Source organism: Crotalus tigris, unplaced genomic scaffold (genome assembly GCF_016545835.1).
Source record: "Crotalus tigris isolate CLP2741 ecotype Arizona unplaced genomic scaffold, ASM1654583v1 scf7180000024291.2576520, whole genome shotgun sequence".
Classification (NCBI taxonomy): domain Eukaryota; kingdom Metazoa; phylum Chordata; class Lepidosauria; order Squamata; family Viperidae; genus Crotalus; species Crotalus tigris.
The window spans coordinates 1,185,863-1,205,497 of NW_024100464.1; the positions used below are offsets into that span (position 1 = coordinate 1,185,863).

At 44.6% G+C, this 19,635-nt stretch overlaps 1 protein-coding gene across 2 annotated transcripts in view; it reads left to right on the forward strand.

Moving 5' to 3' along the window:
• Positions 1-19,635, forward strand: part of KIFAP3 (kinesin associated protein 3) — a 123,979-nt gene that overhangs the window by 92,703 nt on the left and 11,641 nt on the right. Inside the window, exon 18 of one of the 2 annotated variants that reach the window (XM_039323998.1) lies at positions 10,301-10,490. The exons of the other annotated variant lie outside the window; for it this stretch is intronic. Within the exon in view, the coding sequence (XP_039179932.1) occupies positions 10,301-10,490 (190 nt within the window). The remainder of the gene's footprint in view (positions 1-10,300; positions 10,491-19,635) is intronic. 2 annotated transcript variants of the gene reach the window in all.

Genomic DNA, 19,635 nt, shown 5'->3' on the forward strand with positions numbered 1-19,635 from the left:
GCTGGATTCTTACAAGCAAAGTCAAAGAGGAAACTGGCAAGAAGTCATAAGTGGAGATCAAGTGATGTCGTGCATAATAACCATGAAGGATTCACCTTACAATGGCAACTGGAACTGCCAAATTTGCTTTATGAACACATCACTTAGCACCAGAATTCCTAGTCTTGGTTACTGTTGTTAACCAAGGATTACCTGAATGAACAGTTATTTTTAAGAGCAAGATGAGTATCAGATGATAAATGAAAATATATTTACAAATTGCACCCACTATGTAAGAAGAATATTTCAGTATAATATATTTGTTATACTTACTGATATTTATATATAGGCAAACTGGAAATACAGGACTCATGAATGCTTTAACATGAGTATGATGTATTTTTTATATATGAAATTCTTTTGGAAGGGTTTCTTTAATTGTTCAGGGAATCCTTATCCAATATGTGATGTGGATAATATTTACTTATAAAAACAATTGTAATGCTATGTAAAGCATAATGTATCAATTTATTTTTAAAAATGCATAGAAACATTCTTAAATAAATTAAATATTGCAAATGATTAATTACAATATTTTCATATTAGCATATTATAATAGATGTAATGTTATAAATTTTTTAAAATGAATTTCTTTTGAATATTTTTGATTTGTTTTTTTTTTTTTTTTGCATAATCATCACAGAATAATTTAAAATTTACTGTTGACATACAGTGGCACTCATTTAGAATTAAAGAAAAGGATACTGTAAAAGTTGTGTTTCATCTTAGTGTTAGTTAAAGACCAGTTGCTAAGGCAGAAATAGCATTTGTCATCTTGATTGTCATCTTAGTTGCATCTCAAAGACACCATTGGCTGAAAGACTCTGCTCCTGTGGCTCAGGAGAGGTTGAGACCATTGGACACATACCCCTTCGATGTTCCTTCTATAGAGCTATTCAGAAAAACCATATCTCCCCATAATTGATAAGTATCCTGGTTGTTCAGAAAGTATTTGTCTCCAGTGGCTGCTTAAGGACGAGCAGGCAGTGATCATGGCGCAGGTGACTAGATTCTGCACAGCAGCATTGGGGATTCGCCAGAAACATAAACATTTTAGAACTTTTTAATAATCTTTTATAATTTTATTACGTGTTTTTATCCAGCATTAGACTATATTCAGTGTATTTTTATTGTCAGGTCAGTATGATTCAGTTTTTCTGAAGGTAGCTAGTTTTTCCCCAGCATGTTAGATGTAGCATCCACCGGTGGGGGTTATTTCAGCCTTCCTGCTCAAGAGACTAAGTTCGAAGTTCAGCCATGCCTCCTTGGGGCGGTCCTTCTTTCCTCCAGTTTTAACTTAGTCTATGCTCAGGAGGACGCAACTTTGGTGGCTCCACTGTTAGATTAGAGTTTTACTTATTTAATTGAACACATAGGCATTTATTTACCTTTACTGGTGTTTTAAATTTATTTTTGTTAGAAGTTTAACAGTGTTCTTTTTTTGGCGTTTGGAGGCAGTTAAGCTTCAGCCAGCAGGGGCTCGTAGGCCTCTGGGGCCGATCGAGCCGACTCCGTCGGAGCCAGGAATAGCGCTAAGCAGCTGATTAGCGCTAAAACGAAGCCTGGTTTCGGCACCTTGGAGCAAGCTGCCTCATCATTGGATCTAACAGAGCGCGACTCGGTTGGGAGGACTCGTTCCTTCCTCGTGGCCACTAGGCTCCAGCAGGTGCTGCATTGATCCGGATTGCAGTGGAGGCGGCGCAACCAACTGCAAGTATATCTGCCTTATAGATAAAGAGGGGGAAGGAGCAAGTGTTGCAGGATTCCCCAGTATTGTTGTTATTCGGGCAAAAACAGGCGTTGGGGAAGTTCTTCCTTGAAAGGCATCGCCATTTTGGAAGACACGAGGTTGCGGCCACCATTTTGAAATCACATTTCGGGCATGGTCGCTGCTGTAGGCCTTGTTTACCAGTTGGTAAATTTCAGGGCTAAGAATTTTATACTTAGGAGCCCACTGTGTTGGGCTCCTAAGGGGGAAAATTACACAGTATCTCTGATTGATTTGCTTTCATATTCTGCTAAAGGAAGAGTGGAATCAGCACATGTACACATACTCTATTCTGTTTATAATTAAGGGACTATTGAATTACCTGTTCTTCATAGTTCGCAGGTGCTGTTGTCAGCAGGGCCTAACCAGGCAGTTCTAGTGGACTGTCTGGCTGTTTGCCACCGCTGTTGTTTAGAGCGTGGGAACTTCCCTCTCTGACAACCAGATCTGCATAATTTTTTCCCGATTCCTGGATATATCCTTCTTGGAATATCCAGTGAGTGATGGCAGACAGTGAAGCTCCTCAGACATCGCAGGGTTCTGGAGTTCCCCCCACACAATCAAAACGCAGATCTTCTGAATTGAACATGGGGGGAAAGGCTAAAACCAAACATTTAACCACCAAGGAACCCTCCAAGGCTCGAGGAGACATCAGGCACTAGAAAAGGAATTTTCCAGAATTCAAAGGCTCAGGTCCAGTGAGGCTGAAGTGGTTCCCCCTGTTTCACTGGACTGGTCCCCATTTGAGCCTCCAAGTGTGCCTTCTTATGATGCCCCCAGGGCTTGGTCTCCTCAAGGGGAAACTGAACAGGTTAGTCCCTATATCTTTCCTCCTCCTCCTCCTCCTCCTCCTCCTCCTCCTCCTCCTCCTCCTCCTGTTTCTTCTGCTTCCATCACACAAGTTCCAGTGCCCACACATTCCCCCACAGCGGTTGGTGCTTGTTCCACAGATCAGGTCATGTGGGCAGAACATTTCCAGAGCTACATGCATCAGGCATTGAACCAATTTATGGCTTCTTCAATGAGTCAAGGGTTTTCCCAGGCACCACTGCCTCCGCCCATACCTGTATCACAGACAGGGCTATTCAGATACCAGGTACTGGTGTATCTGAAGCGTCATCTCAATTAGGAGAAGGTGAATCGGTGGACCTAGAATCGGTGGATATTCCCATGTCAGAGGATGAGGCGGCTCCGGACCCGACTCCTACAACAGGTCTTTTTGATCCATCCCTGTTCAGATCCTTACTTCTGAAGGCCTGTACCACGGCCAATTTGGCCACGGAGCAGGAACCCAAACCATCTATCTCTGCTACACAGGAGTCTATTCCTCTGTTTGCGGAAAAGGTAGTGGAGGATAAACAGATTCCTTGTCCTGCCATATTCCGCACTACCATGGAAAAGCAGTGGGCCTCATTGGCCACTTTGCCTTCCCCCAATAGTACGGATAAGAAACTTTTTAATGTCTCTTCCTCCTTTGATTCTCTTCTAGAGGTGCCTATGGTGGACACTCCGCTCACTTCTCTGTTCTCCACATCCACAATCCCTGGAGACATGGCAGAGAGGATAAAGGTGGAGGATAAAAGGTTTGAATTTTCCTTCCGCAGAGTTCACCAAGCCTCGGCATGGGCAATTAAGGCAGCAACATCTTCGTCCTTCTTCGCAAGGACATCCATTATGTGGCTTCGTGAGTTACAGGCTCTGATTCCCCCTGAACAGGTGCATACTCACCAGATGTTAGGGAAACTGGTAGCGGCGTCAGAATACATGGCTGACTGTTTCCTACAGTCTGCCAAGTTCTCCGTTAGGTCCATTGTGGCCACGGTTTCTTCATGCAGACTCCTGTGGCTCAAGCATTGGAAGACAGACTTGAAATCAAAGTGGCGTCTATCAATGGACACTTATAGTGGGAAGCAGCTATTTGACCCGGTTCTTGAACTGTTCCTAATAGAGGGGAAGGATAAGCGAAAGGTTTTGGCGCGCCCTTCTAAGAAGGTAGATAGAAGGCCTCAACAGGACTTTCGCAGGCAGGCCTTTCGTGCTGGGGGCTCTTGGGAAGGGAGGCAGCCCTTTCATAGCGGACAATCCTGGGATTGGTCCAGAAGTTCTCATTCCTTCTCCCCCAGGCAGGATCGCAACAAGACCACCAGGGTTCTGGAACTAAAGCTCAGTTCCAGTCCAAACGTCCCTTTCGAGGGGCTGGGGGTCGCCCCTTCAGGAAATCCAAGTGACGCCAGGGCGGACCCTCCTATAGGAGGTCGCTTAGCATTATTCAGCGACACTTGGGAGGTCACCACCAATGACACCTGGGTGAGGGAGACCATAAGATACGGTCTCGCCTTAGAGTTCCTTTCCATTCCGTCAGACCATTTCATTCAGTGCCCCACTTCAAGAAACGCTCAAAAGGCCGAGCTAGTGTCCAAGGCCATAGCTCACCTACTAGAAATAGAGGCCATAGAACCGGTACCACGGGATCAGATAGGAAAAGGGTACTACTCAATCCTACTCGTAGTTTCCAAGTCCTCGGGAGGTTGGAGGGCAATTCTAGACCTAAAAGGACTAAATTACTTCCTAGCCTACAGGAGATTCAAAATGCAGTCCCTCAAATCAATTCTGGCCAGCATCAGGAAAGGAGATTTTCTTCCTCCATAGCTCTGACCGAAGCGTATCTTCACATTCCCATCCTCCCACAACACCGCAAGTTCCTCCGGTTTTGTTACGTGCATCGGCATTACCAATACAGAGCACTACCCTTCGGGCTCTCTTCGGCCCCTCGGGTATTCACAAAAATATTGGCCGTGATAGCAGCCCACCTCAGATTGATGCCGGTGTGCGTACAATGTTACCTGGACGATATAATCATCCAATCCAGTTCCTTCCGTTCCGCCCAATCGGACCTACAGATCACGATACAAACACTGCAGGAACACGGATTCTCGATAAACTTCAAAAAGAGTCACATAGTTCCTTCCACTCTAATCCTCCACTTAGGGACCATAATAGATTCCATCCTGTGCAAGGTTTATCTCTCCCAGGAATGCAAGGACAGTATCAGGTCGCTCGTCCAAGGGATCCAGAGAGAGAGGATAGTCTCCATAGTCCAGTTGTCTCAAATGTTGGGCAAGATTGTGTCTTGTCTGGGCATTGTCCCATGGGCCAGACTGCACTCCAGGACCCTCCAGTGGTTCCTCCTCCCCTCCCAGAGATGGAACTTGAGTGCTTCAACAAGGAAGGTGAGAGTTCCACACCACATCCTGTTGTTCCTCCTGTGGTGGACGTCGTCGGCATTGAACAGGGGGACCCTATTCAAGGAACCTCCCAGGCTCAAGCTGACCATGGATGCCAGCCTATTCGGCTGGGGGGCCCACCTACAGACACACATGGCACAGGGTCAACGGTCACAGTCAGACCTCACAGACAATATAAATTGGCTAAAATTGAGGGCAATACATCTAGCCCTCTGTCACTTTTCTGAGATCGTGGTGGGGAACCATGTCCTGATAATAACGGACAATATAGCAGCCAAGGCACACGTCAACAGGCAGGGAGGGACCTGGTCATGGTCTCTCATGCAGGAAGCACTGGATTTGGGGCTGTGGGCAGAGTCCAATCTGAAGTCCATCAGTGCGGCACACATATCGGGGGAGGCGAATTGGCAAGCTGATTCACTGAGCAGGGCAAAAGTCGACCACTCAGAGTGGAGACTGGACGCGGTTCTGTTTTAGGAAATTTCAGAGAGGTTCAGACATCCGCAGGTGGATTTGTTTGCATCGGAGACAAATTCCCACCTCCCCAGATACTTCACCAGGTTCCTGTCACCGGGGGTGGAGGGAACAGATGCCCTCCGCAACAGATGGCCAAGGGGACTGCTCTACGCTTTTCCCCCGCTTCCACTCATTCAGGCTACCATTCGCAAGGTTCTTCTGGAACAGGCGGAGGTAATCTTGGTGGTCCCACACTGGCCAAGACAGCCGTGGTTTGCCAACCTTGTGGACTTGTCAGTATCTCCTCCGTGGAGGATTCTGCCGAACCACATATCACTCAGCCAAGGGAATCTCCAACATCCAGATCCCCAGTGGCTTCAACTAGCCGCCTGGCACTTGAGCGGGAGAGTTTAGTCAGACAGTCCTATTCATCTGACGTCATATCCATGATACAAGCCTCGAGGAGGCCCTCCACTAATAGAATGTATGACGCTACGTGGAGGAATTTCTGTAAATGGTGTATCATACATAATCGTAGACCTTTAAAGGTCACTATTCCTGACATTTTAGACTATCTTTTAGAGGGGTTGAATAAAGGTCTTTCAGATAGTACCATCCGCAGACAGATTGCGGCCCTGTCGATGGTTCTCACGTGTGATAGATTTCCCTCTCTATCTCAACACCCGGCGATTGCCACTTTCCTAAAAGGGGCAATCAACACCACGCCCCCCACAGTACACCAATACCCTTCATGGGGTTTACCGACGGTGTTGCAAGCCCTCTCGATGGCATCGTTCGAGCCCAGGGGGTCCTGCCCACTTTATTTCCTCTCTTTGAAGGTTGCCTTTCTGGTAGCCATCACGTCGGCAAGGCATATTTCGGAACTGGCCACCCTTTTGGTCAGAAGTGATCTGTGTATGTTTCTGGATGACAGGGTGGTCCTTAGATTGGACCCTTCTTTCATCCCGAAAGTCAATACATGGTTCCATAGGTCCCAAGATTTGGTTCTTCCTAACTTTTGCCCAAACCCGACTCATCGTCTGGAGAGGCAGTGGCACAAATTGGATGTGCGCAGGGCCTTGTGACATTACGTCAAGCGATCTGCCGCTTTTCACAAATCGGAAGCTCTGTTTGTGTCTTTCCAATCCTCTTCCATGGGTAAGAAGGTTTCATCTTCAACCATAGGGAGATGGATCAGGGCATGTATTTCTCACGCGTACAGATCTCAATCTCTGCCCGTACCAAAACATATCACAGCTCATTTAACACGTAGCGCGGCCACATCAGCGGCCTGGGCTATGCAGGCCTCGGTTGAAGAGATTTGTAGGGCAGCAACTTGGTCTTCTCCCTCTTCATTTATAAGGCATTACAAACTTGATAGGTTTGCTGCTGCGGAAACCTCGTTTGGCAGAAGGATCTTGCAGCAGGTTGTCTCTTCCGAGGGGACACATGCCTAGACTGTCCCTCCCGGCAGGGACATGGGTGGCTTTGGTATGTCCCACCGGTGGATGCTACATCTACATGCTGGAGAAGGGGCGTTGTCTTACCTGAACGCCTTTTCTCAGCATGTAGATGTAGCATCCACACCCACCCTTAACTGTTAGTCTAGGCAGGTGTAATTACAGGAGAAGCCGTTGCGTCAGACTTCGTCATATTTGCTTTGCGTCGTTAAAACTGGGGGAAAGAAGGACTGCCTCAAGGAGGCGTGCCTGAACTTTGAACTTAATCTCTTGAGCAGAAAGGCTAAAATAACCCACCGGTGGATGCTACATCTACATGCTGAGAAAAGGCGTTCAGGTAAGACAACACCCCTTCTTATACTGTCTGTAAAACTAGGAAGACTTTGGTCACCCATTATTACATAATTTTTTTAATAATATTTTATTAGTTTTCTAATTTTACATTTAAGTATTTAGAAAGCAACGTGGTGGCTGGGTTAATCAATAGTTCTATAACATACATAAATCTTTAGTACAAATCTTAAGTTACAACATCAAATATTTCTTCTCTTTTTCCCTTAATATCTATTGTCTCATATTAGGTTAATACAGTTCTTATTATATCAAGTAAAAACATCATTATTACATTTATCAATAAATTTTAGCTTATACATATCTTAATTGCATTTACATTCAATCCTTATAGACAGTCAATGTCCTGTTATTAGTTTTTTCCCAATCTTTAATTTCCCATCAATATTCAAATTAACATTTGATATTTATAATTTCCAAGCTTTAGGTAACCAAAGTTTCCTTTATCTCAATTCATAACAAAATCTTATATTCGAAATACACATCTTATCCATTTGAGTAGTCTTGTTCTATTTTCTAAAAGTTATCTATTTTCCACCATATTAAATCATCTAATTATTAATACAGTATCCCCTTCAATAAATCAAAACCATTATATATATTGTCTGGGTTAACCAATAAATCAAATATAATCATATTTTTTTTCATTTGGGTCTAATTTTTAAATATTAAATAGAATCCTTATTTTCAGCTGATTTCCAAATATTTTAAATTAAATGACCAAAATTCACCTTATCTCAACTTCTTCCTTTTTCCCTTTTGATACCAAAGTCTATTAGTCTTGTTATACATCTTACCTATTCAATTATAATGATACTTTATTTTCTAAACATTTTCTATTTTCCACCATATTCAATCCTCTGGTTAGTAATATGAAATCCCCTCTAATAAATCAAAACTCTTAATTTTCTTCAGACTTACTCTGGCTTTCTTCCTTTGCCATATGGCCTTCCATGTCAGTGCTTTTAAATCATCAAATAGATCTCCCTCTATTATTATATATTTTATTTGAAATAAGAGAGACCATTTAGTTGCCATTTTTTGGGAAGGACTATCCCATTTGTGTTCATTAGATGGCCTCCCTATTACTCCAATTTCCCATGATTGTCCTGATATGTCTATCTTCCATTCAATCTGTTCTTCTTCCTTCTCCTCAAATTTCTTCTGATTTATATAGAAAGTTTTTTCCATTTTCAGTATTGTCACTCCCTTTTCTGGATTTTCCATTGGCTGGATTTGTTGGTCAATTGAGTTCTCAGTCTTAGTATTTGATTGTTCCACTTCTCCTGTTATTTTCTGTGTGTTGTTAGTTCTTTGGTTGAAGTCAAGATCTGGGTATGAATATCTAAGCTGGCATCTTGTTCTTTTATGTTGGGTCTTATTTTGTCACAAGCTGAAAGAATGGTTTCATGTATTGCTTCCAACATGGAAAGGATCTTTTCCTGATCTTCATCCATATTCTCTTAATAGTGTGTTAGGTTGAAGTCTTTAAAATCCGACATTAAAAATAATTTTTATAACTAGGTAAGGGACCTCTATTTCATGTATTATAGGTGGTCTTTATAGTGGAAGATATTTGTCAAATAAAAATTTATAGTACAAGGTATTCCATCATCTTGTGTAATAACAAATGTTTCTCATATAAAGAAATAGGAAAGCAATTCCCCACATATAGCTGTGAAAGTCAGTAAAGGTTTACATTCATAGTTCAAGCAGGACAATTATGCGCCCAGAAATTCTCTTTACAGCTGAGTTTCTCACAGGTGCTAGCTATCAAGGTTAAAAGAGTTTTATTTGAAGTCTGGGCTTCAAGCCAAGTCTCTCTTAGGCAATAACAAGTTGTAATACCATACTTCGCCACAAGATGTCACCAATGCAGTTTAAAGTTTTTTAAGTCCAAAATTTTTATAATCCTTTTTTCCAGTTTAATTTCTTTCTTTCTTTTTTTTAGATAAAAACAAAAGTCTCCATTAAGAATAAAAAAACTTTTGGGTCCCCAAATTTCAGAAACATATAGATCCAATTAGATTAAACTTGTTTTTATAGTGCTTTAACTCCCCTGGGCAATCAGTCACCGCTATTCTTAGAGGGTGGGGTAGAAATTCCCTTCCGTCTCATAGGGGGAAAAATACTTTGGGCAATTTTTGCAGGAAGAAAAAAAATACTTAAGGTCTTAAAGAGAAGATCAGATCTCACCCAGTTTCATCCACGTTGCTTTAAAGGTGCTTGACTTCGGCTGTCAGCGGCTTAGTGATAAGCCATATTGCTATGGCTGGTCTTTCCTCCATCAGTTTGGAGGGCTGCCCCAGATCAACTGGAAGGGCTGCTGCCCTCCCATGATCAAGCAGGGGTCTCCTCCTTGCTCATCACCCCTACAAAGCAACTTTTGACCCTTTCTAGGGTCCCCCAACAGAGCGAAATCGAACGCAGAAGATGGAGCTTGCCTTCCAGAGTCCACTGGAGCCACGATGGCAAACCGGAAGTCCCATTGATTACATCTTTAATTGTAATATATTGCTATGACTTCTTCTGTTGGTTCTGTTTAGTTTTGTTTTATTTGAATGTTGAATTTATGTGTTGGCCTTTGGCTATAATAATAAATTGATTGATAGTTGCATCTCATTGGCTATGTGAGGTAGAATCCTGGATTAAAGATGTCTCTTTTCAGACCCAACAGTGCTACTCCTAAGCTCTTGTTTTTCATTGTATTGTCACTCTTTTTTTATAAATTAGCTTTAAGGTTTAGACTGTTACTTTTACTCTCACAGGCTAAATAAATTACATTTAAAACCAAAACTCCACCAGATGTTTAAATAAGAAATTAATTACTGCTTGCTTTTTGTTTGCCGTTTGAGCTTGATCTTCCTGTTTTCCACTTCCTCATCTTCTTGCAATACTGTTTTTTGATATTGTTTTGAAGGCAAGGATAACAAAGAATGCCATTGAAATCCTAACATTAAATTTCTAAATGGTCCAAACAGGAGTATGATGAAGAGTGGGCTAAGAAGATACAAAGTGAAAAATTCCGATGGCACAATTCTCAGTGGCTAGAAATGGTGGAAAGCCGGCAAATGGATGAAAATGAGCAATACCTATATGGGGATGACCGCATTGAGCCCTACATTCATGAAGGGGATATTCTAGAAAGACCTGATCTTTATTACAGTACTGGTAAGGCTGACACAAAAAGCAATATAGAATTCTCCTTCCCATCCCAGACTTCTTGAAGTTGCTTCTTAGAACAGATATACAATACATTCCTCTCATATGCATGTTCAATATTAATATTAAAGTTAAGGCAAGAGATTTTTTTGTTTATATTGACAAGCAAGACTCTCACAGGTTTTGAGGACTATTTTGTCGATCTGGTGGCACAGGCTATATCTTGCTTGGAAGATTTTTTTTAAAGTTTGCTGGTTTGAAGGGGTTTAAATAGACAAATAACCTATTGTACATATTACAGATAGTCCTTGACTTACAACCATTTGTTTAGTGGCAGTTACAGTTACAGTGGCAAGAAAAAGTTACAGTGGCAAGTTACAGTGGCAAGAAAAAAAGTGACTTGTGACCATTTTTTACACTTACTGATCTTTGCCACATTCCCATAGTCACATGATCAAAATTTGGATGCTTGGCAACTGGCATGTATTTATGATGGTGGTAGTGTCCCAAGGTCACATGATCATCTTTTGTGACCTTCTGACAGGTAAAGTCAATGGGGAAGACAGATTCACATAATCACCATGTTACTAATTTAACAACTGCAACAATTAACTTAATGACTGTAGCAAGAAAGATTGTAAACTGGGGGAAAAACTCATTTAATGGCATGCTTTAGAATGGAAATAGAATAGAGCTGGAAGGGACCTTGGAGGTCTTCTAGTCCAGCCCCCTGATGGACTCAACTGTGGTCGCAAGTCAAGGACTACCTGTATAGGTAGTCAATAATAATAATGATGATGATGATGGAAGGGACCTTAGAGGTCATCTTGTTCAAGCCCCTACTCAGGCAGGAAACCCTATACTATTTCAGTCAAATGGCTGTCCAGTCTTCTTAAAAACTTCCAGTGTTGGAGCATTCGCAGCTTCTGGAGGCAGGTTATTCCACTGGTTAATTGTTCTAACTTCAGGAAATTTCTCCTTAGTTCTAGGTTGCTTCTCTCCTTGATTAGTTTCCATTCATTGCTTCTTGTCCTGCCTTCAAGTGCTTTGGGGAATAGTTTGACTCCCTCTTTTTTGTGGCAACCCCTGAGATATTGGAACACTGCTATCATGTCACCCTGCCTAGTCCTTCTCTTCATTAAACTAGACCTTGACTTAACAACAGTTCATGCAATGATATTTCAAAGTTACAACAGCACTGAAAAAAGTGACTTATGACTGTTTTTCACACTTAGAACCATTGCAGTATGCAAATGGTCATGTGATCACAATTCAGGCACTTGGTAACTGGCCTGTATTTATGACGATGGCAGAGTTCCAGGATCATGTACTTCCCTTTTGCGACCTTGTGACAAGCAAAGTCAATGGGGAAGCCAGATTCATTTAACCATGTTATTAACTTAACAACCGCAGTGATTCACTTAGCAACTGTGGCAAGAAAAGTCATAAAATGCGGCAAAATTCACTTAACAAATGTTTAGCAACCGAAATTTTTGGCTCAATTGTGGTTGTAAGTTGAGGATTCTCCAGCATGAGGATGAATAATCCACGGATTGGGTTTCCTGAAGTCCCTTCTATCTAATTAGACTAAGACTGAGAGATAGCCACGCCTCTTGCTGGGTCACGTTTACCCAGTTCCGTCTTGGGTCTTTACCCAGACAAGACGCATTGCTGCTTCTCTCCAGACTCAGGTTTATTTTAAAAAATTTGTTTTCCCTTATTCCTATCCATGGATTATCTTTCCTTTCCCCTTTACTTTCTCTTCAAAACACTGTATTTTTCCTGTGCTTTCCTCCCTCGGGTCCTCCCCTCCCCTCCGAGTCCTTTTTGTTTACATTCCCCGGCTGTTGCAGCCTCAGCACGAGGCTTGTGTTTCTTCCAGTTGAGTGCTCAGGGCTTTAGGAAGCCTGTAGCCTCAGCACAAGGTTTCTTTGTTTACCTTTTGCTTTTCGGGGCTTTGGGGAGTTGCGGAGCTTTCCGTTCGATCCAGCTGGTCAGCGGATCTCCGCAGAGGCCCAGGGCGATGGCAGTTCATCCCGGACTGCTGAGGCCTCAGTGGGGGGCCTGTTTCACTTTATTTGCAAGGCTTGCAGTACTGCGGAGCCTTCCGATCGGCTTGGTCGATCGAGGGACTGCCGTGGAAGCCCAGAATGACAGCTGATCGTTCGAGCTTTGTCCAGACAATCGCGGCTACCGGCAAGTCGCCACGTGGCTGGCGGCCGCCATTTTGTTTTTGGGGTGAGGCCTGTACTGCAGGGCCGGCGTTAGGGCCATAGGTTGATCGCCACGTGGCTGGCAGTCGCCATTTTGGAATAAAAAAAATAAATAAAAAAAAAATACTTATTGCGCAGTTTAATTTCTCAACTTCTTTTGTCAGCAACAAAAGAGAGATTTAAGGCTAAATTAATCTTTCTGGTCTTACTGAGTGGCTGGAACAGTTCCCCCCCCCATTTCTGGGGAGAGCTGACCTAGTGGAGACAATCTCCAAGCATTTTTCCCCAGCCACATCCACTTGTCATTGCCTCGGGCAATTTATTGCAACAATATAATTGAATTGTCTTTCATTGGGAGTTGGTTTCTCTCACCTCTACTGCCTACCAAGAACCTATTTGTCATATACTGTGTTTCACAGTTGTTTTTGGCAAGGAGCTCACATACTGGTCTCTCCAGTCTCTGCAGTCCCACACTGGGCCTCAGCTCCTAGCCTGTTCCAGACCCATTCTCAGACTTGTTCTGAAGGGTCTCAGGCCTAGCTCCTTCGAAAGGTGTCCATATTGATTTTACTGCCTGGTACAAACCCATTCTTAGACTTGTGCTGAAGGGTCTCAGGCCTAGCCCTCTTGCAAGGAGTCCATACTGGTTTTCCAGTCCTTACTACCTGGTACAACCCATTCTCAGACTTGTGCTGAAGGGTTTTTCAAATATTACCTGCTGTGCCAAGAGCCATACTGGTTTTACCAGTTTTCTACTGTTTTTCACCTTAAGACCTTACTTCTTGCTTTTCTTAGACCCATTCTCAGATTTGCGCTGAAGGGTACACAAGTGATGGCTGAAGACAAGCAGCCTCAACTAGTTCTGGCACCCACCAGTCCTCCAAGTAAAAGGAGACGCAAATCTCCAAAAGCGGAGGCAGCCAGCAAAGCAAAAGCAAAGGCCTTATCCGGAAAAGCGCCATCCAAGACTGCGGAAAAGTCTTGGAGACATCAGGCCCTAGAAAGGCAGATATCCAGGGCTCAAAAGACAGCTCCATCACAACATGTGCAAGCTGCATCTGAGACTTCTGAGATTTCTCCTTTTAGCCCTCAGGTAACCACAATTGCACAGATTCATAGGCCATTGTCTCCGGAGGGTGGGTCTCAATCTCGACCCATTAGTCCCATGACATCTAATCCTAGTCCAAGCTGGGGGGCTCCCTCACTTAATCCTCAACCTACTCCATCGGCCACGTTCACATCCATGGCCGCTGGTCTCTGTCCTGAGTCGTCACAGATGATTGCGCTGGAGCAACTCTAATCCATGCTCACGCAGGTATTAGAGAGTCTCTCATCCCTACAGAAATCCCAAACTCCGACACCCTCCCAGCGTCGGTCTACCACCCCTGATTATGCTTATTCCATTACTTCCGATCAATCCTCACAGAGTGGGGATTCTTATTCGGAAATTGATGAATCACGAGGGACAGCTCTATCAGACGATGAGGATGCTCCTCAGGAGCCCTCCCCTTTTATAGGCCTCTTTGATCCCACTCTATTCAAGACCATTCTAGCCAAGGCCACGGCCACATCCCAGATCGCCCCAGAGCCAGACCCACAACCCACCCCTTCCACCAGTCAGTCTTCAAATCCTCTGTTTGCTGAGCCCATGGTGACTCAAAGACATATTCCTTGTCCTCCATTCTTTGCCAACACAGTAAGAAAACAGTGGACCAATCTTGGGGTTTCTCCTGTCCCAGGGTCCTCTGACAAAAAGGTGTTTAGCGTGGCGCCATCCTTAACCAACCTCCTGGAGGTCCCGACTGTGGACACATCCCTTACTCCCATTTTTTCAAACTCCACTATCGCTGGAGATATGGCGGAGGCGTTAAGACCGGAGGAGAGGAAATCTGAGTATGCAATAAGAAGGGCGCATCAAGCATCAGGGTGGGTGGTAAAGGCTTCCACATCAGCCTCTTTCTTCTCACGATCTTCTATCACCTGGCTCCGGGAGCTTCAGGGCATGATCCCATAGGATCAGGTATGCGCCCATCAGATGTTGTGTAAGTTATTAGCGGCAGTGGAATATACGGCCGATGCCACGTTGCATGCCGCCCGATTTTCAGCCAGAGCGATAGCAGCCAATATTTTTACCAGGCGACTGCTTTGGCTGAAGCAATGGCGGGCGGATCTAAAATCCAAAGGGCGTTTGGCCACCGCTCCTTACTCGGGCGGAAAATTATTTGGTGAAGCCCTGGAGCCATACCTGATAGAAAACAAGGAAGTCTGCTCCCTTTTATTGCCGTCAGGGATTCCGGGACAATACCCAGGGTTCTAACTGGTCACAACCCACATGTTCATTTCCTCCAAGATCGCACCGTCAAACAGAATGTTTTGGACCCAAGCCCAGGCAACAACAGCAGTCTAAGCAGCCCTTTCGAGGCACAGGGGGCCGTCCCTATCGGAGGAATAAGTGACTCCAGGGAGGGATCCCCCATAGGCGGTCGGCTCTCCCTGTTCTCTCAGAACTGGGGGAATATTATCACCGACGCCTGGGTTTTGTCCACCGTCACCAACGGCCTGACCTTGGAGTTTTTCTCAAAACCGGCAAACCGATTCATTTCTTGTACAACACCTTCAAACCCATCAAAACGGGCTCTCATTAAGGAGGCCATTTCCCATCTTATCGAAATAAAAGCGGTAGAACCGGTCCCTCCCGATCAGAGGGGGCGAGGTTTTTATTCAATCCTCTTTATAGTTTCAAAGACCTCGGAAGGATAGAGGGCCATTCTGGACCTTAAAAGGTTAAATTCTTACCTGGTATATAAAAAATTCAAAATGCAGACCCTGCAATCCATCTTGGCCAGCATAAGAAGGAACGACCTCCTGAAGTCCATCGACCTCCCGGAGGCGTACCTACATATCCCAATATTTCCATCACATCGCAGCTTTCTCAGATTCTGCTACAGATCTTATCACTATCAATACAGAGCGCTTCCGTTTGGCCTTTCATCTGCCCCAAGGGTATTCACAAAGATCTTGTCGGTTTTGGCAGCTCACCTCAGACTGGAGTCCATTTGGATCCAGTGTTACCTGGACGACATCCTCATCCAATCAGTGTCGGTTCAGGCTGCCCGGTCAGAGGTAGCCTGTACAATAGAGGTGCTCCAGAACCATGGATTCTTGGTGAATTTTCTCAAAAGCCAACTGATTCTATCCACGTGGCTACTTCATCTGGGAGCAGTGATAGATACAACACGTTGCATGGTCTACCTGTCGCCCGACCGCATAGCCAGTCTCAGGGCCCATGTCCGCCAGGTGCAACGCACCAGGACAGTTCCGTTTCTCACTCTCTCCCAACTCTTAGGCAAGATGATTTCTTGCATCACCATTGTACCTTGGACCAGATTACATTCAAGAGCCCTTCAGTGGTTCCTCCTCCCCTTTCAGAGGCAAAAATTAACATCCTCCAGCAAGCAGGTGAGGTTGACCCCTCTGGTATTGAGTTCACTCCAATGGTGGAGTTCTTGGGCCATCAACAAGGGCTCAAAGTTCAGGGAGCCATCATGGATCGTGCTCACCACAGACACCAGTCTCTTTGGCTGGGGGGCTCACCTCCAGTCTCAGATAGCCCAGGGGAGATGGTCCAAGGAGGATTTGAAACACAATATAAATTGGGTGGAACTCAGGGCAATTCACCTGGTGTTGTGTCACTTCAGTCACAAGGTGAGAGGCCAGCACGTTCTCGTCCTCACGGACAACATGGCCAAAGCCCATGTGAACTGTCAAGGGGGCACCAGGTCGAGTTCTCTGATGATGGAAGCCAGACTGCTCTGCTCTTGAGCAGAGGCCAATCTGTCCTCAATAAAGGCAGATCACATCTCGGGGGCAATCAACCAGCAGGCGGACACTCTCAGCAGGGCACCGGTGGATCATTCAGAGTGGCAACTGGATCCAGCACTGTTCCTAGCAATATCTCACAGGGTAGGCCACCCGGTTCTAGACTTATTCTTCTCGGCAGTGAACTCCTAACTTCCAAGGTTTTTCTCCCATTTTCCATCCCCAGGTCGGAGGGGGTAGATGCCCTGCGCATTCCATGGCCCCGGGGACTTCTTTACGCCTTTCCTCCGCCCCCTCTACTTCCGGCCATCATCCGCAAGATTCTGCGAGAGAAGGCGGAGATTGTCCTCATAGCCCCTCATTGGCCGAGGTGCCCATGGTTCGCCGATCTCATGAGCCTGTTAGTATCAGTTCCGTAGAAAATACCCCCGGATCGAATAGCACTCAGTCAAGGGGCGCTTCTACATCCCGACCCTCAATGGCTACAGTTAACCGTATGGCGATTGAACGGAGACATCTGATTGAGGAAGCTTATCCTCCAAGGGTCATTGATATGATCCAAGCGTCTAGACGCTCGTCAACTAATAGAGTTTATTATTCTACTTGGAAGAATTTTATATCTTGGATATCCAAGTATCATGTCCAGTTGTCATCTCTCACAGTGCCTCAGGTGCTACAGTTTTTACTGGACGGGATGGATAAGGGTCTGTCTCCTAGTACTATCAGGAGACAGGTTGCGGCTTTGGACACGGTTCTTTCTTGTGATGACTCTTCCTCACTTGCACACCATCCGGTAATCCATTCCTTCATAAAGGGGGCAATTAATACTAGACCTCCAAGGGTTCATCGGTACCCCTGTTGGGATCTTTCGAGAGTTTTGCAGGCCCTTACTGGGTCGCCTTTTGAACCACTTCGTTCCTGTGATCTCAATCTCTTATCTATGACGGTGGCCTTTTTAGTGGCAGTGACCTCGGCCAGGCGCATATCTGAATTGGCCGCCCTCTCGGTCAGGGAGGATCTCTGCCTGTTTCGCCCCGATTGCGTGATCCTACGTTTGGATTCCACCTTCATTCCTAAGGTGAACTCTTTGTTTCACCGATCACAGGAGGTGGTGTTGCCAAGTTTCTGCCCTAGTCCATCTTGTGACTTGGAATGCAGATGGCACACCTTGGATGTTCGCAGGGCACTACACATTTACATTAAAAGGACTGCTTCTTTCCGTAGGTCAGAGGCACTTTTCCTCTCTTTCAATCCTGCCTCTATGGGGCTCAAGGTTTCTTCTTCCACTATTGCCAGGTGGATTAAGGCTTGTATTGCCAGGGCATACCAATCGCATTCTTTAGCCATTTCTTCATGTATCATGGCTCACTCGTAGTGCTGCCACCTCTGCGGCCTGGGCCACGCAGGCGCCCATTGACGACATCTGTAGGGCAGCGACCTGGTCGTCACCTTCCCCATTTATCCGTCACTATAAAATTGATAGCTTTGCCCCTGCTGGCACTGCCTTTGGCCGTAGAGTATTACAGAGGGTGGTGTCATCTCCTGCATCACATGCCCCATCTGTTACCCCCCCCCCCCTAGGGACAGGCAGGCTTTGGTATGTCCCAATCCGTGGATTATCCATCCTCATGCTGGAGAAGGGGCGTTGTCTTACCTGAATGCCTTTTCTAGGCATGAGGATGGATAATCCACTCCCGCCCTTTACTGATTATTGGGCACTGTGGCAGGAGTCTGGAAACCAATGCGTCTGGCTTTGTCTGTTGCTTCGCCTTCATCGGAACTGGGTAAATGTGATCCAGCAAGAGGCGTGGCTATCTCTCAGTCTTAGTCTAATTGGGTAGAAGGGACTTCAGGAAACCCAATCTGTGGATTATCCATCATCATGCTGAGAAAAGGCGTTCAGGTAAGACAACGCCCCTTACCTGTAATGCCCACAGATACTTACATATAATGGAATACATGCATGCATGCATATATACTTGGATAATTCCAGATCTCTTCCTTCCTCCAGCCCCTCTTGATGCAGCTTCAAATTCAGAGAATGCAACTCCTAAATCATCTCTTTGTCTACAGACTTGACTGTCACACTCCTGTAGCTTACTGTGGTATTAGCCATGCCCAATTATTCTAAAAATCCCTGTTTGGAAAGGCGAATGGATCTTAGCAGACCATAAGCCAGAATTCTAATAATAATAAGGCTTATGCACTGGAAGAATTATGGTCACTTGCTCTTATAAAATAATGGGAAGCCATAATTTGAATTACACCGGGTAACTGAGCTTCTTTCAGTAGAGGTGTTGTTACATAAATCCTAAGAGGTCCAATCGCTACACAAACTGCTGCATATTGTATCAGTAAAAGCTGGTTGTCAACTTTAGAATGAGCATGGTTGCAGCCATCTTTTTCCTTCTCATTCCTAGTTGCCACATAGCATGGAGGGAGGGGTTTGCCAGGTGTTGCGCTAGACAAAACAGACTTTCTCTCTTGGTCTTTCTCTCATGGGAACTAAGGTAATCAGCTGCTCCCAAGACTGCAGGCTGGGTGTTTCATGAAAAGCCCGCCAACAAGCTGAGTAGGGAAACGTAGTTGCTTGCATAGTTTTTGGGGTGGGATTTCTTAACTTTGTATTGAGGAATTGTTATGCATCTCTTCAGACTTGGTTTCACTTTTGAATTACCGATACTCTGTATCAATAAACATGTTCTTTGAGGAATTTGCAAGCCTCGGAGTTCTGCTTTATTTGTCTCTGTCGATCGGAACCTTGATACTGGTACTGTTGAAGCTGTGAGCTGAAAATCTAGCGCAATCATAGTTCTGAAGGCCTAATTTCTGAAAACCATTATATAAAATTAAGCAAAGAATTGAAAAGTTTTTGGGAATAGGATATGGCAGCATTCCTCAGGCTAGAAGTATTAATAATTTCCCCTAAACACTTTTACTTTCCCTTCGAACTGATTGTTTTTTAAAATAATTAGCTACAAGGCACAGAGATGCTTTTGATTGCAGCAGCATATAAATATATTCAGTAAATAAAAATCAAATTGATAATAATCCAGATGTGTGAGATTGTATCATATAGAATTTTTCTATTTAAAAGAACAAGGCAGTTTTACAGAGTAATG